The sequence below is a fragment of the Lineus longissimus genome, chromosome 7 (genome assembly GCF_910592395.1).
Source record: "Lineus longissimus chromosome 7, tnLinLong1.2, whole genome shotgun sequence".
In the NCBI taxonomy this organism is placed as follows: Eukaryota; Metazoa; Nemertea; class Pilidiophora; order Heteronemertea; family Lineidae; genus Lineus; species Lineus longissimus.
The window spans coordinates 18,410,733-18,434,214 of NC_088314.1; the positions used below are offsets into that span (position 1 = coordinate 18,410,733).

Genomic DNA, 23,482 nt, shown 5'->3' on the forward strand with positions numbered 1-23,482 from the left:
GGTTGTAACCATTGGCCTGCTTGAAATTCACGAAAAAAGAGCCATATTCAAATCTACCTCGAAACACTGGCAAAAATCATTATTTTAGATCAGCATGAGTTCGATGCTACAAGTGGCAAGCTGATGCACTCTTCTCTGGACAAGGTGAATCCCTCAGTGAAATCAGCCGGAATCAGGCCTTTGGGTATTATTAGGAAGGTTTCGCAAACCGCTCGAAACGCTGAACGACTACCGTATTCTATTGGTTAACATCCTAATTATGTCGTTAAACAATGGTATAGGCGCCTGTGTTGGCGTTTCGAGGGCTTTACGAAAACTCCCTTGACATCTACACAGTCGCAACAGAAGAAAATAACTGACTCCAAAATGTGACTTTACAAATCCAAAGATTTATTCCGTGTCTTTATCCACACAATGTACAATAGCGTCAACAATCAGTTCCAGAGTATCAATGGGTAAGAGGGTAACAGTAGCAGTTAATTAGCGGCAGGATTCATCTGCCCTATCACCCCGTACATCTCCATGAAGGATAGTATTACTTTACAGAGATTAACCTGGTTCTCCCCAGATTATGTGTAAAATAGACGTTGCTTGATTTGAATGTCTGATCACAGGTAAGTATAGACAGTGTTGCTATTTGCAAATCTGCAGGTATAGGTCAGATGAATGCTGCCTCTTAATTAACTGCTGGTAACAGGTATCACAAAATAGATGTCGTAGATTCGAGTTGCGGTCGATGAATCAAGACCATCATTTACTTCGTCCATATTTCTGTATTAAAGATACCAATTAAACATTTCCTCAAGTAATTTAACAACTGTCTGATATTGACCAATTAGAGCTGCCTCCAAACCGTCTTCTCCGGCGCATTTTTCAGTGTCCTACTTGAGGAATATGGTCAATTGTTTCTCGAGTCTGAACACGTGGTCCTTGGAGTAGACTCCAGAGGCAGTGGATGGGCCTCATGGGGAGGTATTTCATAAATAGGCCACAAAATTACTGCCCCGGGTGTCTTAACTGGGAACTCTGACGTTCATATGGATCAGGGTGGGAAGGGGTTGGAATGCTTTCGAAGTAAATGTTGGCAACGTATCCAGAGCCGCGGGTATTCGTTTTTAGGAGTACAGGAAAACCTAATTCGTCCATGCCACAAAAGGAGACGGAGAACCGGTAGTGACGTTGACAACACTCGAGATACTTCATCGGGGTGGTAAGATTTGAAAGCCGAGTTTCAGGTCCGTGTTGCTTGGTAGAACTCGGTATATGTTCACTTTCGTTCTTTCTCATGGCCGTTGTGCCTTTTGACCGAATATTCAGAATAAAAGGCCTACACCGTCCGTGCTCATCATATTTTTGTGTGACTCGAGTAAACAGTAATAGATTTTGCCGTAGTGCAATTGTTATGCAAGCAAATTTGCTGAAACACGGCACTTGTAGCATAGATTGTATATCCGTCAACGAAACGGAATTGTTAAAATCTATAGGCCTATTCTGTACGTACTTTAACAACGAAATGGAAATTCAAATTCAAGCTGAATTTTCAAACCAACGGAGTAGACCTTCAAGATAGCCATCGTGTTTCAACGCATGCATAATCACAATAGATTCAGACAGTAACAGTCTCCTAGCGACAGCCAATCAGAGGAGAGGACAAATTCAGTGACTTGAGTACAGGCACCTGATTGGTCAAGAAGGACTGCACACTGGAACAAGTCTGGTCATTGGTCATATTTTTTTAATGAAATGAAGCAATAAAAGACGAGCCGTTCCAAGTTAATCGTTTTTAAAGTGTTTTTCATATTGTTCTTGCCAAAGGTACGTAGTTGAACTCGGGAATATGACTAGATCTCACTTACCAACAGATAGTGCTGTTGTACATTACTGGGTTATCCTTAGAGTAGGCCTTACCGATGCTCTTTCATGGTGCCAACTATAGCCGGTCAACTACGACACCGGCTGCCCATGGCTGTGTAAAATTATACAGTTTAGTGACAAGAGTTCAAACCTTTGGCCAGATCTATCTGAAAGACACGTTACAAACAAAACATGTGGTGGGATATGTCTCATTGAGGAATGTGTTAGGCGAATTTGAAATTTTGCGTTAACTTGCATCTCTTGAGCTCTGCAATAAAAATATGACATGGCCGCGGGTCATTCCAGCGTGGAGTCTATTATATATTGAGTTGCATCGAGATTCGTCCCAACAAAAACAGATTTCGTGTCGTCTATCGCAGAAAGTCAAATGCATGTCACAGACCTCAAACATGGCGTCGCTCGATCTTCACAAAGTCAATTATGGAGGTGCAAAAGTCATAGCAAAATAGTCTAGCTTGTTGATCGCTTCTTACCAGGCGCTAAAAATTCACTGAATCTTTTACCAGGGGCGAGAAATTCACTGAACCGCTTGCCGGGAGCGAGAAATTCACTGAATTTTTTATCGGGGTTCCGCTTGCCGACTCCTAGAAATTCGCTGAAGCGCTTATCGTTCTCCGGGGTTCTTTTGCCTACGCCGAGAAACTCGCTGAAGCGCTTGCCAGGTGCTAGGAATTCGCTAAAGCGCTTGCCTGGTGCAAGGAACTCACTGAAACGTTTCCCTGGTAGAAGAAACTCGCTGAACCTCTTATCAGATGCACGTTTCCCAACTCCGAGAAACTCGCTGAAGCGCTTGCCGGGTGCCAGGAACTCGCTAAAGCGCTTTCCTACTCCTAGGAATTCACTGAAGCGCTTTCCTGGGACGAGATATCCGTTCAATCGGTTTTCGGTTTCGAGGAATTTGTTAAAGCGCTTGCTGGCGTAGTCTTTGACTTTCCTTTGGACGTCTAGTGGGCTGTCTGAAAAGGACATGAAAGTAGAGAATTAGTGAACGCCAACACGGTGCCTACACAGCCGATTAAACCACTATGGTTCAGGTTCGTCAATCGCCGAATTACACCGTGTGCAGAGCCGGAGCTAGATGTTTGGATGGGCCAGCTGAGTTTTAATACAGATTTTTGCCTCAAAATGGCATTGAAGGAGCTCAAATGAGGAGTATTCCCAAGATATCTACAGGCTTGATTGGAGTTGCCTTTCGGTTGCAAAGATGAGCGATGTAGCACATACCAATGTTTCAAATTTTATCTGTTCCCTAACGATAGGTTATGAAATTAGGCGACCTTTCATCGTGGCAGAAATAAAACCATGTCCATCTGTTTTTCTATCATATTTTCGTTAGTTTGCCAAACAATAAATTAATATGAACAACAGCAACGGCTCAGAGAGTCTTTTGCAGTTATTGATAATCACGTCCAAGTATGCCTCGCCTTGCATTGTTTTTTATACTGTATGCCTTACACCGGAAGTATACCCTCAGTATTACCATTATATTGATTACCGTTATTAAACTGTTTCCGGTACGGTGTCACGCGAAAATGTCGTTATCTCCAATATCATGTCGTCAAGCAGTAACTGGTCGATTAGCCGACGATTTCATACTTAAAAGATTTTACAACGACCTGTATTAGTCTCTCTATAAAAAAACACCATCGAAAGGTTAACGCCATCCAACAGATGTCGATTCAGTGAGATCAAACAGATCAAAGGAAACATGTAGTCCCTGCAACCGCCAGTATGTCACTATACAAAAGTATGATCAAGTAAACAGTAAAACAAAATAAACGAGAGATTACAGCATGTTGTGGTAAAAAGCGTTAATAGTGTTATAGATCGAAGGGTTAATGAATACTAAAATAGCTCTAAAATAGCTAAAACAGCGTCGAGTTCAAATAGTAAGGCGAAGAGATTGGGTGATATGAATAAAGGCTAGCAAATGCTTTTACTTCAATTTTGTACAGAAAGGCCAAGTGTAAATGTACATGGAGTTTTAGATAAAAGCATTTACTACTCTTTATTCATATCACCCATTGTGTGATGGGTTAAATCAGCAGGCGAAGGACCTCTGCAGAAGTTCGTACGTTAGCGGATTAAAGGACGCCTATCGATGAAAGGACACAGCTGCCGGGGGCGAATCATTTGGCCCGAGCTGATATAAACATCGAGGGGAGTAGGCTAGGAAGGGCAGCAGGAAGAGCATGAGCACCTCCTCCCCACCCCACCCCACAGCTGTTCTTTCTTTCCTCCTTTGAACATCCTTTAATCGACGCCCCGTACTTCCTTCTACGGTGGTCCTTCACCTGGTAAGCTTTAGCAGGAATACTGAATTGTGAAAGAATAGCTGAAATATGACATATTTAGAACTATAGATAAAGAGGTATTAGTAATGCGTCGAATCAGCTGAAAATGAAGATAAAGAATTTTTAGGCCTGATTCCACTTGTGTTGTACCGCGTCGGACGCAGCGACGCCGCAAATGTTGAATGAAAACACATCAAGTGAAGCGGCAAATCGTCGCGGTCGATCGTGTCAAACTCCTATAGTGGAATCGGGCCTTTTAGAGGTTAACAGGGTAAAGATAGTCTCTATCTGAATTACTATACGGCGTGTTCCAAAAAGATTTCGGTTAATCATTATCAGAGTTCCTCCTCCATATTTGAAACACCTTATCGGCCTCGGCCCTCCCCAAAAATAAATGTATGCCGAAATCGGGCTGCATCGGCAGCGAAAAACGCAATACCACAGGTATTGATTCAGTTTCTAATGTACTGGTAGTTAAAATCACATGTTCTCTGACATCAGACCAAAACATCACGTGACAGTGGCGGCCATCTTTTTATTTAACTTTGCAATAATAGCCATACTTTTGGAGGTTTTCTTTGCTCCATATACACCATTTTGGGACACCCCATAGGATAGGTGTTGTGTGGATAGATAATGAACGAAGATTCAGTAGAGTTAAAAACGGCCTTGGTAGAGCTGAAAGAAATCTATAACGTGAGTGACATAGAGCGAAAGTAAGATTATAAACGAGTTTATAAGGTGGTAAATGCTCAGTACAGATTCTTATAGAAAACAGGTTAAAGGTGGTAAAAACCAAATACAGATTCCTATAGAAACTGGAATAAAGTGGCAAATGCTACGTACAGATTCTTATAGAAACTGGAATAAAGTGGTAAATGCTACGTACAGATTCTTATAGAAACTAGTTAAAGGTGGTAAATGCTACCTACAGATTCTTATAGAAACTTGTTAAAGGTGGTAAATGCTATGTACAGATTCTTATAGAAACTAGTTAAAGGTGGTAAATGCTATGTACAGATTCTTATAGAAACTAGTTAAAGGTGGTAAATGCAGATTGGTTAACGCAGATTGGTAAGTACAGATTTTCGTAGAAACGACATCAAAACATTGATTTAGTGTACGACATACATGTAGTATAAAGAATATAAAATGGACAGAGTGAATTTACATTGTGAGAGCTGACAGTTTATGATTGACTAAATGAACGTGTGATAATATCTGAAAAGATAGCAGTGGCTGGGTGTTATAAATTAGAAATTGGCAGGGGATGGGTCGATAGAGTTCGTGAGGGGGCTTTGTGAGACATAGTGCCTCCGATTCAAGGTCGGTGATATAGTAAGGCAGGGCGGCTTTCGGGCATAGGAAGGCATAGCATCGAGCGAAAGAGAAATTGTATCCGAGACGTGTGAAGCAAGATGGCGATAGCTGGCTGGAGTCCGCCGATAGATGGAGCTCATCCAAGAGTTACCTCGGTTACCTTAAAAATGGCGGTCATCGGTCGTTTTGTTGGTGTCTACCTGGTAGCCTGACGTCGCCGGCGTTCAGGAATGTTGAATGCGAATTCAGGTGACCGGCGTTCTGGGACATTCATGTGGAAACGTTTCTCCGGAATGTTGAAATCAAACTTCTTCTCTGGGACATTCATGTGGAATCGCTTCTCCGGAATGTTGAAATCAAACTTCTTCTCTGGGACATTCATGTGGAATCGCTTCTCCGGAATGTTGAAATCGAACTTCTTCTCTGGGACATTCATGTGGAATCGCTTCTCCGGAATGTTGAAGTCGAACTTCTTCTCTGGGACATTCATGTGGAACTTCTTCTCTGGGACATTCATGTGGAACTTCTTCTCTGGTATATTGAAGTCAAATCGCTTTTCTGGGACATTCATGTGGAACTTCTTCTCTGGGACATTCATGTGAAACTTCTTCTCTGGGACATTCATGTGGAACTTCTTCTCTGGGACATTCATGTGGAACTTCTTTTCTGGGATGTTGAAGTCAAACTTCTTCTCTGGGACGTTCATGTGAAACTTCTTCTCTGGGACATTCATGTGGAACTTCTTCTCTGGGACATTCATGTGGAACTTCTTTTCTGGGATGTTGAAGTCAAACTTCTTCTCTGGGACATTCATGTGGAACTTCTTTTCTGGGATGTTGAAGTCAAACTTCTTCTCTGGGACATTCATGTGGAACTTCTTTTCTGGGATGTTGAAGTCAAACTTCTTCTCTGGGACATTCATGTGAAATTTCTTTTCTGGGACGTTCATGTGGAATTTCTTTTCTGGAACATTCATGTGGAACTTCTTCTCTGGGACATTCATGTGGAATTTCTTTTCTGGGACGTTCATGTGGAATTTCTTTTCTGGAACATTCATGTGGAACTTCTTTTCTGGTATATTGAAGTCAAATTTCTTTTCTGGGACATTCATATGAAACCTTTTTTGGCCTGCAATGTCAAAAGTAGTTAACATTGAACATTAAACGATCATTTAAAATAAACACTCCAGTGTAAGCATCATAACGACATTATTTTCACTTTACATTCTCCTGATCTTATATATCTCTTGTACAATTCACACAACACGATCCAGATCTTCCCGTGAGACACCCTTGAGAAAACGTTACAAGTATGTAATTAAAGGGACAAGCAGAGCGCACGAACTTTTTTTCTTCTTCAGGCAAACGGCTTCCAGCAGAACCGCAAACTCTCCCCACCAAATTCATAGAAAAAATAACCCACTGCATAAATGTGGACGGCACTGTACCAGTAGACCTGCTTGAAAAATGCAACATATTTCCAGAACCACCTCACAAAAGTGCTGTATACATGTATAGGTATAGGCAGTGGTGCCTGGTGGCAGTTTTTAGTACTAACTTTCAACCAATTAAGTCTAATGCCATTATTGTCCCTTTAATACAACTTCATAGTCAAAGAACTGAAAGGAAAACAATCAAAGTGATGAAGTGGGAAGGTGTGTTTTCAAAAAACGACCTCGTTTTTGGCTATATTTCATCTCCGTGACCCTCAAATGAGTCACAAAAACGCCATTTTCGATTTTTTGAAAAATAGCCTACAACACGTTTCAACATGAGATTTTTCTCCTCAAAGATTGACGAGATCAACTTGTCCATAGTCTAAGAAGACTCATTTATCACCACGTGTTTAAACTAATTAGATATTGACCGTCTTCATGGGTTTCTGTAATTCGATTGACGTAAACTGGTAAACTATATATAATTTTAGGAATTAGATCTATCGTTCCATAAGTTAGGCTTTATACACCAGTTTTTAGAGAAAGTAGCCATTCAGATATTAAAGGGTGTCTATAGGCAGGAGCCAGTAGGTCAGAAGTTACATGAAGTCGCCAATAGGGGTCTCTCGTCCCCATCTGACAATACATCGACACAATGCATTCTTAGTGAATGTTGAGAAAGTACACGCGTGTATAACCGGTATGTCCAAAAACATATGACGCAACAGGTCCAATCAATTCACAGGTAGATGAAGATCGAAACTCCACCCCAACTAACAACACGCATCAAGTGAAGTTTTGATCTTCAATTACCTGTGATCAATTGCCACTTTTCGGCTGGCTGAGAAAGGTATTTCAAGTGACATGGATTGCCTAACTAACTAGATGGATTAAGTACCGCACCCGAATCGTACCCACTAGGCCCTGTTCTCGTGAGGGCATCATTTACAGGGCAAGGTGCGTTTTTTGACAGAGCTGAATAACTTCAAGGGTTGACCAAAGGTACCGCCATTTTGGCTAGACCTCCAAATCCAAAAGACATCAGAACTCTTTCCAAATGAATCGAATGCTCATTTAAATCATGGGAGGCTGTTCTCTCGAAAACAAAGAACACATCCCTTGAAATAAGCATTCACTATGTTTTGAAGGAGTTTTGATTGCTTTAGGATTTCAGGTTGAAGTTCCCGACAAAGTTGCGGTAGCTATGGTCAACCCTTCATACACGTACTGCTTCCGCAATTGCTTTTCTAAGTAATCTATCGCGTCCAACACGAATGTTTCGGTCATACGAAATGGCAACGACTTCAACTTGAAGCTACCAACGATGCCATGTCGAATATAACCGTCGTTATCTTGAGACTCGGACCAGATGAAAGCTACCGTGAGTACTAGCTGTTTCTTTATTTTCTTTCAGGTTTCAGGTTCTGAAGGCCGGGTATCTTGGCACTTCATCTCGGACCAGTTTTGGGTTCACTCTGTATTATCTCTCTGTTACCAGAGTCTTTGAAAATCAATCATTTGAAAGACTCTGCTGTTACAAAGGCGAGAAACCAAAATGGCGTCCGAGATTTGTGGTGAAAGATGGTATGCGAAAATACTTTTTGGTCATTTTGCTACAGGCCTAATCCCCTTTTCACAGGCAACTGAATTTTACAACGACATAAAGGTATCAATAGACAGACTTATACAAGTAATTTACATAATTTGCGTTATCTTAGGAAACCCTTGAGCAGTACTGTTTAAGTTTGTTGTACTGTTAATTGTACTGTAGGATCGCTATCATGCAGATCATTCTCGCACGTGCTGTTTATGGTAACCTGGTAACATGGCCGTCACCAACACCCTACCCTGTAGCGGAGTAAATTTTCCCTTTTTTCCCCAATACTCACCATCTGCACTGATGGCATTGGCGTGAGCCATATCAGTCACGTAGTCCTGGAGGAGGGCGTCTTCCAGTTCCGTTGCGTCATTTCCGGTGGCGGGTTCGTCGTCAGCTACGGTTACCATGGCAACTTGCAGTAACACGATGGCCAGGAGGACCATCGTCTTGTAACTGGGACTCATGACTGTAAGGAGAAGAAGGGCAATGTTTTTAGAATAAAATTTGGCAATGAGATGTGTTTGCTGGTAAAGATCTCTGTCCTCGAATATGGGGTCATTGTTGACATGCAGTTCTCTGTGGTAGGCAGCTTATGATACTAATAATACTATCTGTACATGAATGAATAAAAGTAAATGACGAGAAATGAAGAGAAGAAAATTTTATGGATACACGGGGAGTCGAACCCGTGAACACCAGAACGAAAGTCCAGCATTCTAACCGTTGAGCCACAGAGGTTTTTCATGTTAGGTTGGAGACTTTCTTCCCTTCTAATAGCCAGGCTATGGCGATATGGACCTTGCGTGAAATAAAGTGACATTTTCATTTCACACAAGCTTCAGATCACCATGATGTTGAATTCGTTGAGAGTGGTTGCGGGTTTGGATAGTTTAGAAGACATGGGGGGGGGGGGGTACTTTTGTTGATGTGTTCATATCAAACTCTCAAATCGACCACTAACGAAGAAACCACAGAATATCTGTCAGCCATCTTAGTATTCAAGAAAGGTAAACTAAGTGGACCACAATATCTAATTTATCATTCAACGGTGCGAGGAGAATGATAGTTCGAAAATGAGCTTTTGATTGGTCTAGGTTGGTGCAATGAGGGATCGTTCCTGGCCACGGCTTTGCATGTTACAATGAATATTTAAGACTCCGATGGTCGGCTCGAATGAACTCTACAAGTTGATGACGGAGTAGGAGTCGTCATCGGTGATGCGCATAACCGTACAACCAGGAAGTGAGAAGCTGCGAGTCAAACTAGAGGGACCATCTCAAAAATGAAATGTACTGAAGTAAAAGAAGAAAGTTAGCCCCCCCCTTATCTAAAACGAAAAATGACCAGCAATAGGCCGCAAGTATTATTGAAAGTCATGACCTCCCACAATTAGCCGGGTTAGTGTTTCGGGATCAATGTACATGTACATGATATGTTTAATAGCAGTGTCTATCGTTATAATATTATGTATTTGACGATAGTCCATGAAAGAAATTGAGCTTAGCAGTACGTGTGTACAGGGTGTGGCATAAGTCGGCCCTGATGATCGTTCAAAAGCCTCTTGAACACACCAGGAGAGTGAGAACACACCAACCAAACGGAAGCAAGACAGTGATTATCTATACATCTAATTAATTGTTCAGCCGACGAACTAATTCAAGACACCTCCTCTCATCTTCCGCCAGACGAACTCATCAAAAATCGAGAAATTCTCGATCGCCACTTGACGGCATCAGCCTTTTGTGGCGCATGCGATTTTTACGCTGCACGAACAGTCATGTGATGTCGCTTAGTGCAATAATAATAGGACAGCGGCCATTTGCGGAAGTCGTGTTGGGCGCACTGGGTCATTGGTCGACCACAATCGTTGCTCTTGGCCATTTCTCATCTAATTAACAGAACTAATAGAGAAACTTTCGCTCCACTGCGTACGATAAACTCTTCACGTATCTTATGATCTATTTAAACCGTAAGAGAGGTGGTTGGTGATGAGATGAATAGAAATTTCGCGGCTGCGAATGTCAAGTAGGCGCCAATCTTGATGACTTCCGGGGTGGAACCTGCGTCCATTTTGACTCGGCGTCGATCGAGATATACAAGCACGAGTAAAATAATAACATGGTCGATCAAGGCAGATCTGCAGGTCTTTAATACAACACTTAAGAAGTTGACCCGGAAATGGCGATGATACGGTTTAGAAAATGGGAGGCAGCTAAAATGTGGATTGCATCCTCGGCTTTGCCAGTTGGCACTACCACAATTCTACTGCAAGATTCCCGGTAGCCCGCGTGGGAACATCGTGACCGTCACGTACGGATAGCCACAGCCTATCATTTGAGAGGTGTATCGGTTTGATTGGATGAACACACAACACGTTTCAAGGCCCACAGCACCCGACACTGACAATGCCGTGTCCTCCGTGCACTTGGCCACATTCTGACAACTATCATAATCGTAGAGCCTTTATGGATTTCCTTACGATACGATTGAGGCAGTCAATCAAAATGTGCGAGGTCTTCGAACTATATTTTTGTGAAAATTGATTGACGTTCGAGAACTAACTCTGGCGTGAATTGGCCTACAATCTGGAATGGCCAATAAGGCAGTGTAAAGCGTTTAGTTTGGCTGTCCCAATGCAATACCATTAGGCTCATCTATCGACTTGTGAATCCTCCATGTACATGTATATGCAAGTCTAGTCCTGGAAGAAAAGCTGTGGGTAAAGTTGCATTGGGGCTTCAACAGACCGGCCTGGCCCGCCCCACTATAATATAGCGTGGCGGATCGAAGCCTCCTTTAATGGGTTGCACCCGTTCTTGCCGTTTTACAGTGTGAATGCCAGCTTCCTTCGATTTTCCGCAGAATTGTCGCCAGCGCTGCTGCCTGTCAATGCCAAAGTTCGTAACTGTACTCTCCACTTTTCGGACTTTAACGAAGAAAGCCGAGTACCACAGGCGAAGATTACGCCAAATTGTTTCTTTCAATGAATTAGCCCTTCTCACGCTTGGAAATCTAATTACCATTTGATCAAAATAACATTAAGGCCCAATCGCTTTCGAATACAATGCCCGGGGAGACTGTTTCAATATTAATTTTCGCTACCCATTGTGAAAAAATCCCCGTCCTTTCTAATTAATTAGAATCGATTAATGTCACAATCGCTTTGGATTGAAAGGAAAGTTCAATTTGAAGCAGGCGATAAATGGTCTCGTGAATTCCCGCGAGAGATGGCTGTCATTACGTGATTAATTGTTCATCAACTGTTCTGGCATTTTTACAAACTAAGTTATGACTTTTGCTGTTCGGTTGATGAATCGGTGTGTACTTTAAAGGCTTTGATACGGTCTCGGGCGCGTGCCTGACATGGGTATCTCGATTTCAGTCGGCATCTAACGCGTTGCAACACAAGCGTTACCGGTCAGGCAAAGGTCCTCAATCGACCGACACAGTAGCCCGATCCAGCTATCACCCGCCAATCAACTCGCGTCAGTGCGGCGCTGCTTCACGGTAACCCACCAAATTACATCGACCTGTGCCGGATATGCATGTATATTTTTGCGCAAAAAACGCACATCTTCAAGCGTTCGGAGTACATGTACTTTCAATTAAGAGTTCCAAATTTGCGCTAGCATATATATCACGAGGTGATGTAAAACCGCGTAAGCCGGCTTAGAAGTGCATGTACAAAGGCCTAATTTACCTATGATAGGTCTACGTGTTACTAAGTATAGACTGAAGAAGAATGAACTACTCAAAATAGCCCCATAGATATGTGTTATTTAAATCGCATGGTACTCTTTAGTCCACAGTTGGTATTACAGACGCACCTCGACCCGCTTAATGTCGTCGACAGAGTATAACTGTACCGTGTTACCTTATCTAGATCCCCCTCCATCATCAGCGGATTCCGTTTTATTTCATAACGCCGTACAGGCGGACACGGTAAAGGCTTTGTAACCGTTTGTTCATGACTCTTGATTCCATTTCACTTGATCATCTATTATCATCATGAAATCCTTCCGACGCCGCGTGTATCTTCCTCGTAATTCTTTGCAACAATAACCAGACAATGAAATCATCGATCATCTAATTAGGTAAAACTCGGCCATGCGCGGCCAGAATAGCTTGTAAGGGACCATCTCAAAATATGTTGAAGATACAAAAGATTAAATCATTTCATTCCTCTATTCGATCCCTGCCTCTCCTAAAAACCCGAAAAGCCACTTGAATTTGCTCCGATCAGCAGCTACGATGTACGTGCAAGTGGGACGAGCCAGGGCGGCAAAAAGTAAAATGGGAATTGAAATGACCGATGATGGTCTCTCAGCCGATGATGACACCGTCTCATCTTTTGAGGTTTCTTGAAATTTTGAGATGACCCCTGTCTAGGAGGAGTGGTACTTTGTACACTCCATCCCGTCTTGTCTCGGACTCACACCTTTGGTGTTAGCTAAGATGTCGTAAAAGATTAGCAGATGATGCTTACTGTAGCATGATGATGCTCGTGTTGTCTTGAATATACTTGTACAGTCGGTTACCTACGACAATGATGGACTGCATTGCTCAAATCTGAGGTAAAAAAGCCTCCTTGTCTAATCCTTTCCAAGTCGATTTCTTTTGCTAATTTAATCCTAATTAAACTCATCAAAAACAAATGTTGTCTGAGGTCCTAAATTAAAAGAACTTCGTACGTTTCACCGCAGATCCTCTTTTTATACTGGGCCATCTGTGGCCATCTTTGTTGGAATCGATTTGAGTAAATTGCTTCAGGTGTGCAACATCTTGCGTCGTCTGTATCAAAAACCATCTGGTCGGGTATAAAAACTGAAATGTATTGATTGTGTGGGGAGGTTATTTACAAAAGGAAATCACAGTATGAGAAGGCAGTCTTCGGAAAATTTAAGTCTCTCGAACAGTCTGCTTTCCGGTGAACTCCTGGGTTCGCCTAATCACAACTTTTCTTAAGAAAAAATAGACCGGGAGTCCCACGCCTGAATTTTCAATTATAAAGACTGCACAGGTGAACTGATTGGCCAAATCGAAAGTCTTGAGGATTTGAGGTTCTTTATTTCTTTTCGACACTCATCTCGAGAATTCTTTTGTTGCCGTTACCACAAACACATTACTCCGTAAATGGAGTACTCCGTAGGGCCTTTAGACCAACATGACGCCAAGTATTTAAAAAAAAATATGTTGCGGTTATTAGGAGCTGGCGCAGTGATTGACCCTTTCTGATAAACCCAGCCAAAATGGATCCATTTGCGTCACCTATTCAAGTTAATCTCCGTTGAAGAATCTGCAACAGTCCAAGAATTATTAACCATATATGCCATTCATTACGCACGTCGTTAATGTTACGCTACAAATGCAACATTTTGCCTTCAGCAAAGAATGCAACCTGGTTATGTTAGTTCAAGTCTAAGTCATGTCTCCTCGAGCTAGGCTTATTCATTGTCAGAAAACAAATGTCAGGTAAAATCCCTATTTGTATCACACAAATGGTCAATGTAAAGTGTGTCCATCAGTACGAAATGAACAACTCCTCAGCTTAATTGCTTGCTGATTATTTTACCAAGAATAGATAAAGACGACTTTTTATTATTCTTGTTGTCCTCAAAACTTTCGGAGGGAAAAACAAGAATTTGTTGTTGAAGCTAGTTCCTTTGCTAAACTTTTCAAACATATCAATGGCATGGTCAATATGATGAAAAAAAATCGAAATTTTGACCACTCTATCGAATACGTAATTTGTTTGATTGATTCGAAAACTTTGAATAGACAACTTTGTCGAATCTCCAATTTAATGGGAAATAAATTGGGTTTTAATTGTTGTTGAATTTTCTAATTCGCCAAGACGAAACAATTGGAATGCTTTAGCGCGAAACATCGGTGAAGTAAATCAAATGAAGTGAAAAAACTAAAAGAAAAAACCCATTAACCACGGACTGTATCGAATGTGGTCGGATGGTTGTAACTAGCATCGGGAGAGAAGCATCAACGTGTGATATTTTGATTGGCTATAATCTTTCAAACAAAGTTGTATGGCGATGGTTGCCAAAATTGGTTCAGTCAAGTTAAAAAGTTTAGCAAATTTAACTTTTAATTCAGTTAGATTAATTTAAGCTTGCCACTAAACAAAATGAAAAAGTTTACTTTTTTAAACATAATTTTTTTTCCATTTTGTTCGGACTTCAACAATTTCACCTGTGTCAATTGCATGACCTTTCTATTTGGTGATGATAGCCTGGCTTGTATAAAAAAAGGTTATGAAAAGCTGCTTATGCTTTTTCTGACAGACTTGGTCAGCTTTGAAGCTCCTTCCACAAAAAATAAGTCACGAACAATGATAACCACAATAAAGCGGTATCAATAATGAAATATGTTTACTCAGCATAAATTCGGACATTCAGCGAACACATGGGAAATATAATGCTAATTGCATGCGATACTAATTAATTGATAGAGTAATACGGCAAACGACGTGTTTATGTGCCTAAAAGGAATTTGAATGACAGGGTCTACAAGATCTGTTTGTTTACGGGTATTCACACGAAATATGATCAACATTCAGTTGAGTGATATCACCGGCTGCTTTCACGACATGTACAACTTCAGGCAGTGTCCTGACTTTTGTTATGAAATGTAGTTCATAATTGCGCCACAAGGTGACAGCATGTTATTCAAAGTAGTTTGCCACGGGACCATCAGAGGGAAGCTCTGTGTTGGGCCGTTGAATTCAAAGCTCTGTGCCGAATTAACCTTTTGGTGGTTTCATGGCCAAGGCTAGTAGTTCATACTTAGACGCCCAGCGATGCTTCCGCGATAGCCTGTTTGATAGTTATTTCAGCTGGATGTTTGAAATCTGGTGATTTTGCTCACAAAAGCTGGGGTTGGCTGAAAATCTCAAAAAAAGTTATTCTTCAAAATCTATGTACAGTCTTTGCATACAAAATGTACCCAAGATTTATTCGTGTACTGAATCCTTCAATTGAGTCCCAGTGAGAATTCTTTAAATCCATCCTGCTAATTTGGCATCATAAAAATAGTTTAGCATATGACACAGGAACAAACGAATTATTAAAAGTCCTTCAGCATTGGCAAAAGACCTAAAGGGTTAAAAGTTGCAATATTTATCAAACATTATCATCATCATATTATGATGGTGACCACTTTATCGAAATTAAAACAATGGCTCTTGATTACCTCATCGAACAATGGCATTATCAACAATTGTAGTTTACACTGAGTTACCCCCAGATTCAACTGTCCATGCGACATTTATCATGCATAAAATAGTTCGATTTCCAGCGCACTTCGCGGGCTATCGTAGTGACGGTTTCGAGGTTGCCAATGGCGTGTTCAGTGTTCTGTGTCAATGAAACAAAGGAATACGTCATGTGTGTAGTAATACTAATTGTTGATAATGGCTTCTGTCAAAACTAAGAGAAAAGGTTTTGGGTCCATTATCAAAATTGACACACAGGTATGTCAATTACAAGTTATGCGTTCACTTACCGAATCAAAATGGATGTTATAATTACGTTCATATACAACACCAACTTCTATGCGCAGAAAAATTCTCGACTCTTTTCTGGTACTGGTGCTTTGAGACTGGGGTTGATATGTAACTTTCTCTGGCTGATGAGAAATTAATTGGGTTTTAATTGTCGTTGTATCAATGAAAGCGACGAATTCCGGACTTTACATATTGCATATACGAGAAGATACCTCGCTGCACCGAAAAATAGCGTGACAACACTTCGTGTGCAGAATATAGACTCAATATCGATGATGGCAGAATATGAAAACAGGAAGTTGTTGATTTGCTTGTACCTGTTTGACCAGGAAATGTGCCTATGTGATGCATTTTATCAAGAATAGCACGACGATGATATTCTCATGTTACGAACTCTTGGTTTTATGAAGGCGCTTGTTTGAAAGGCCAAATCTGTTGTTCAAAAATTCGAAACCAGAAGTTGAATTGACCAGATATTTTCATGTTCGGGCGCTCAAAAACTCCATATTGCCCTTGCCAAAGGGATATATTTGCTACAGGATGTCATAAGGGGCACAGAAAAATGCCAATGCCAGGCAGCAGTACAGACACCAGTCCACATCCAACAAGACTGTCCCCTGCACCAGGATTTACGGCAGAAGTTCTGACCCTTAGACACCATTGTCGATGCTAAACTGGGGAACACAGCATGACCTCAAAGCGACAAGCCGCTTCATCTCCGTCACAGGACTGAAGTTGTACTTTAGGCAGGTTAAACTCAGAAGAAGAAGAACCCCACCAAACATCGCGGTTTTGTTGCAAACACGTATTTTCAGATTGACGGATAATTTTCTTTGGCGTATATCATCTTGATGCTCTCTAGCAATGCAACATCACTTTGAGAAGCTTACGTGTATGCAGCTGTAAAATTGTCTAGTTTGTGTGCTCATACAATGTACAAGTATGATGCTGTACAATGTATGAATGGAGTTGTTATCTCCAAACCGGAAGACGGCGAACATGGAAAAGCACCCCCTGTTGTCAGCCATAATAACCACGCGATGGTTGCGATCATGTATAAAACAGACATAAAATATGTCTATAGAGGTGGTAAAATGTGCCTGATGACATTGACAATAAGTTCAAGTAATCACGAAACAGGTTATTGTTTTTAAGCAGTACTATATTCTGCAATGAGGGCGAGGCTTCTACAAGTATGTCTATGTCTCCAAGTGGTGCGCCCAAGGCCTCGGCGCGCCGTATTCAGACAGTGCATCGCCACGGTGCATTGTATAATGAGAGATCTCATGGCCAAATTTTCCCTTAAAAATGAATTTCGCACGAACAATGCCAACACCCCACAGTTCCCCGCGCCTTGGTCGGCATCAAAGCATTGGTTGCATAACAAAGCCCCCGAAACGCCAAAGCAAAAGCCAATCCCATTGTTCAGACTCCTATCACGATGTCGAACAATGACAGGCGTTCGCGGATTTTCGAAAACTCAGTAACAAGTTTCGCCGACTCCTGTGGTTTAAAACTGCAACGCACGCAGAGAGGAACCACCCGAGACGAAATCAATGGACTATGATATTCCCTCGCGGTACCCCAGCCTCTAATGGAAGTGGTCCTTTATGCTTCAGCAACACCGGACAAATAGCCATGTTTTCTTAATAAGCTAGCGATTTTGGCACCTCTTGAGTGGCCCGTCGAAGCGAAGGATTTAGGTAACATCGATCCTTGCATCTCGAGGTGCGAGAACCGCGGTGTTCGATCGAAACATCATCGTTTACTTTGATGCAAATAGCAAACTTGTTCTGTTCATACGTCAAATAAGATTAATAATTCATTATTTGGTATATTTTCCAATCCACTCGACTACCAGACAGCCGTCTTCGGAAATATCTTGATTGTACTGGTAATAAATAGAAAAATACCCCCGGCGGCAGTTCCATTTTTGTCATCTTTCGAACAATGTTCACTGCTGCACTTCGTACAACCGCGGACACTACAACTGCACTCTCAGAAATAAAGGTTTTCCAGCTTTTGAAATTTTTTTAATGGTTTTTCGCCCAACACAAATATGCATATTTAATACCATGGATTTTCAGAATCTAAAAAACCTATTTCTGGGCCGGAGTGTAAGTGTACATGTACAGAGGATGTCCTCGTGAATACCCTTTCTGTACTATAAAAGTAGGACCATACATTTCGGAGGTCCACAAAAGGCTACCAGTAGGACCAAGTAGGCCCTGGTCCCGCCTTTATTGTGACTGCGCCGCTTCCCATACCGCCCTGGAACATTGACTAACTAAAACATTAGAAATACCCACTGGTGTGGCTTACAGATCTTTAGCCAATGACTGTGACGACCTGTGCATACAACAACATTTAAATAACACTGGTCATGGGGTATAAATAGCCAATTATAATACATGCAATATATAGCACCCCAAGAGGCCTCTTCAAAATGGCACCCGATACCGGTATTCACGAGGACGAGCTGTATAATTACATGTAATACTTACATGTACATGTACATGTACAGTATCAGATTGAAAAATCTTTAATTTAACTTTTGAACGAACGGCATTGTAGGTCTTGAAACATTCTATGCCGTTTCTTATCCATGAAATAGTTAGATTTATGACTTTTTACTCAGTGCTTAGGTCCATTTCACTATAGAAATTGCATTTGCCATGTGCTCGTGTTTCCTTTTTGTGGTGTTTGTGGCTGATTTAGAAGTCAATTAAAATTGTATTTATGGCCTAAATATTTCGTATTGCATACAATTTTAACTGAATTATGAGGGTTTCTAAAGAACATTGTGGCGCATTAGTATGTGCGTCTTAGTCCGAATGTTAAATCAGGTGATGATTAATACCCCGACGCGTAGGTTACACTCTGTTACAATTACATCCTGACAGAATCAATGGTTTTAAATATACTCCGGCTCGAGATTTCAAACGAGATTTTTCAATTTTGTGTACGAGGTATAGGACTATAAAAAACCTGATCTCAGGCTGTTACAATGCTGGGTAATGCCAGTGCCCGGTTGTTCAAAAGCATAAAAGTCCCGTTATCCCTAAAGGTTATGTTTAGTATCAATAAGGACGTTATCTTTTTCAGTTAAACCCATTAAAATTTTCACGTTAAGACTTAACGTTAAAGCTAACGTTGTTATGAACAACTCGACCTAGCTGGTTAGTGCCCCGTCACAATACGTAAGTTACTCGCTGTGAATCATTGATACATTTACATGCATACTGGTCGTACTGACACGTTTCATTCATGACATTTGAAATCGGATGAACTTATGAAGAAATGAACTAACACGGATGTTTATAGCCGACTGTCAAAAAGAAATGAAAAAGGCAAACAATCTATTTTCGTTGACGCCCTCCCAATCGACCAGTGTTTGTTTCGTCGGCTTCAAAATTTGACATGCCATGCCTCCGAAAGGACAACTTCTATTTATTTGTCAGGCGGAGATTGATGACCTGCGCCGTATCCGCATCACCTGCCCGATGATTCATGAGGCCACAATGTAAAAATTGTTTTATTGTTTCCTTTTGTTGAGTTACATGCATTTATTTTGCTGTGATTATTGGCGATGACGATTTAGCGGAATGTGCGGAATATGCGGAAACGGGGCGAAAACAGCCTATGAGAAAAAGTACATTAGATACATAATAGATATCTATGATATTCTATTGGCATCAAATTCCTTAAACCGCGATATTTATCAAGTATAGGAAAAACCCCAGCATGCATGAAAAAATGGTCTGCAGGTGTTTTTTTTCGGACCATTTCCACATCGGCCGTGGTGAGGAGAAGACAAAATGTGGCGAATATTACAAATATTCATTATTCATTTTCTAGTATACAATGAATATTTATAACATGAGATCATCGACATCAAAATATAGAAAATCCTATATTGTTTTTAGGCAGTTTCCGCCCAGTTTCTGCAGATTTCGCATCCTCGGCAGCTTTCGCAGATTTCACAAAATCGGCATGGCAGCGATTCTGCTTGTTTCTTTGTCACTTCAACACAACAAATGTCCTAAGAGTAAATTTACTCGACCTTTATCAGAAATTATCGATGATGCCGGGTCGGTCAGAATGAAGATTAATCGGAAGGAGTAAGATGACACCATTTCTTCCGCTCAGCCTGATCTTGCGACACTACCATGTCCTCTCTGGGAGTAACGGAAACTTCACAAAAAATACATTACATTTACGTTTCCCGTCCCTTACCCCTCAGTTAAAAAAAATTCAGGCCTAGTCCAAAACACGGTCTATTGTCTATAAGCAAAGCTCGCTCGTACATGGGCCTAAATCCCAGTGTTCTACAGTCTTATTAAAGTGTCATCTTGGCAAATCTTGACAGCATCGACCACCGCGGCGAAGCTTTCATGGGGGTCGCCTTAACCGGGAACGGCAAATATTGTGGACACTGAAACATTACGCAAAAATATTATAGGCAAAGTTGAATAAGTGTCGGGAAACAAGACTAAGTGGTGATATTATTGAGATGCAGAGCATCAATATTAGTCTTGGGTGGGAGTGACAATACTTCATCAGTACAAATGAATAAAATGTCTAACGAGTAAATTAATCGCATGATGATGTATCATCACGATGTTTTTAAAAACATTGATCGTTGATCGTACTTTTCGTTTACACTGTCGGCGTCATTAGCAGAGTACATGATGACTTACATTAATCAGAATCTTTCCATTTCATTTCTATAAATTTTGCATTTTTTCTTTCTTTGATCAATGCCCTGCTATTACCTAAAGGTATAGGCCATCAAAAAAGGGAAAGGTTTCTGAACTTTTGAAAGACCTAAATGGGGTTTGGGTGCGACCAGGCTTTGTTTAAATACAAAATACCTGGTATCGGGATGGGCCTGAATTATTTTAAGTACGTGGTGGTAAGGGGCAGATTAACGTAGCCCAATGTACGGTTAATTTGGGTAAAAATGTCCTTATTGTTGCTGAGCTATTTATTTTTCAACATTTTTACGTTCAATGTCAGATATTTGGCCCCGATTCCCGTGTTGCTGATGTAGTGGGTCCCAGTGGAAATATTTGTCCTTTCAAATTCTGTTTTTGACGGGTTAGCGTCCATCTAATGCATTTCGGACGTGCCGTTGGCTGTGATGTTGTTTACCAAGCTATAAACCTTCTTAATTGTGAAAAAGCTTCTAAACTGTGGATAAATTATTCAGTTGTGATAATTCAAATGACTGACAGGAGTTTTAACAACTGCAAATAAAATTCCATGTGAAATCCACCATCAGTCTTAAATCAATACGTACAACTGAAATTATACCTTTTCTGGTAAACTTGTAGGTGTAAGGTGCTAAGCAATGGATACCAAACTTGGGGTATTGGTTTTGCACCCAACACCGCGATGGCGGCTCCACCCGAACGGTTTTTTGTTACACAACCAATACCGACAGGGAGAAATTCTTAAACAACTCAAACCGAACAACGAAATGTGATTTGAACTGCTTTTTGGCCTCTTCCTTATTTTGTAACATTCCAAGCGGGTGGTTACGACACCAAACCGCTACAGCAGGAACGATGCGCAATGCAAAATACACGTGTTTGGATATATGGAAGAATAAGGCACGGGTCGAATAGGCGCCGGGATTTCAAGTCGGGAGGTCGTTTGGCCAAGAAAAGGGTGTTTAAAAAAGTTTTTAAGAAGTTCTTGCAGTAAGTTCTGAAAAATATCGTTCAGCATTTGATTTTCACAGCGAAAGATTTTCCCCCAAAACAAAGTCGTTCTCACCTATACCCCCGACCCGGCATTTTGCCAACGCATACTTCACAGGCTGCTGTACTCTACTGTACAAACGATTCCTTTAAAGATCCCATCAGTTAAAGTTTTATCATGCTCTCTATTGACTTAAAAGGGTAACTTCCAGACGTTCGCCAAAATCCAATGAATAGACACAAAACAATTTAAATACTTTAGGATAATTGGAAAGAATCTGACATATATAAAGTCTAATTGTCGCCGATTGTTAACGCCGCTGTACTGACATTCGCAAAGGTTGAAGACCACAAATAAGATTTTCATCTCACCTAATGGACCTATTCTGAATGGTCCAACGTATATGCCAGTTCTCTATGATAATCAGAGTCTTTCAAATACAGAGTCAACCGAGACATTTATTTGAAAAACTGATGATAAGCTACCACATGTAAGTGCCGTTTGTCACAGTCTATAGCCAATGACCAATATATATATCATTCGGAAATAGGCCTATCAACACTATCAGAAAAAAAGTGAATATTGCCAAAACATAAATCTCAGTAAAAAAAGGTTTCTTAAGCCAATATGTATAGAATTATGGTCAATTCCAAGACAACCTGCGAAGAAACTAATCGAAATCTTTTTTCGTTTTGATTACATCACAGATCTGTAGCACCATAGTGCTATATGTCGGTGATTCCATGTGTAGCTAAGATGACTGTAAATGACTGTACACTTCTTGTCGAGGCTTCCTTGTAGTGTTCAAACCAGGAGACCCAATACTGAACTAGCAAGGGACAGATATGCAGGTCGTCCTCGTGAATACCGGTATCGGGTGCTATTTTGAAGAGGCCTCTTGGGGTGCCATATATTGCATGTATTATAATAGGCTATTTATACTCCATGAACAGTGTTATTTAAATGTTATTGTATACACAGGTCGTCACAGTCATTGGCTAAAGATCTGTAAGCCACACCAGCGGGTATTTCTAATGTTTTTGTTAGTCAATGTTCCAGGGCGGTATGGGAAGCGACGCTTTGCAGATTGTGCATGACAAGTCACACCAAAGGCGGGACCAGGGCCTACTTAGTCCTACTGGTACCCTTTTGTGGACCTCCGAAATGTATGGTCCTACGTTTATAGTACAGAAAGGATAGGCTACCCGTATTAAATAATCCTCTATTTTTGCTGTGCTTGGGCAAGATATTGGGTACTGGCAAGTCTAAGATGGTTTTAGGGTCTCATTCAAATACTATTTACTTACTAGTTTATTAAACACTGCTAGTTACACTATTTGAGACATGTAGCTTGTGACGAAAATTAAGCATCGATCAGGCGTTATGTCCATTGAATAGGAGCTGATTCGTCTTGTAAAACGCCCCCTGCTGTCAGAAATTGGTACCTAGCGCCAAGATGACATACCATTGCTGCGACATTCTTAGTCTTCATTCTAGCTGTTATCGATTGAACAGCCGGTTCCAATCGATCTCGCTCGCGAACCCACGGTAATGATGAGAACCGTAATGACTTGTTTTGAGATTTTAAGCGCGCAGCTGGGACAACGATAACTCTTAAGAAAACCACTATTCTAGTTCGTTTCATGCGTATCCTTAGATTAGGAATCATGAAGAAATTTGTTTGTTTGTTTTTTTAAGAAATCGACGCATCTGGATTCATTACTAATTCGTTGACA

General features: G+C 41.0%; 1 protein-coding gene across 1 annotated transcript in view; it reads right to left on the reverse strand.

Moving 5' to 3' along the window:
• Window positions 1–369: 369 nt before the first annotated feature.
• Window positions 370–23,482, reverse strand: part of LOC135491035 (uncharacterized) — a 45,820-nt gene continuing 22,707 nt past the window's right edge. The window contains exons 2-4 of the mRNA XM_064776671.1: window positions 8,814–8,990; window positions 5,650–6,617; window positions 370–2,831 (exon numbers count right to left, since the gene is read on the reverse strand). Coding sequence (XP_064632741.1) covers window positions 5,686–6,617; window positions 8,814–8,988 — 1,107 coding nt within the window. The 5' untranslated portion in view covers window positions 8,989–8,990 and the 3' untranslated portion in view covers window positions 370–2,831; window positions 5,650–5,685. The remainder of the gene's footprint in view (window positions 2,832–5,649; window positions 6,618–8,813; window positions 8,991–23,482) is intronic.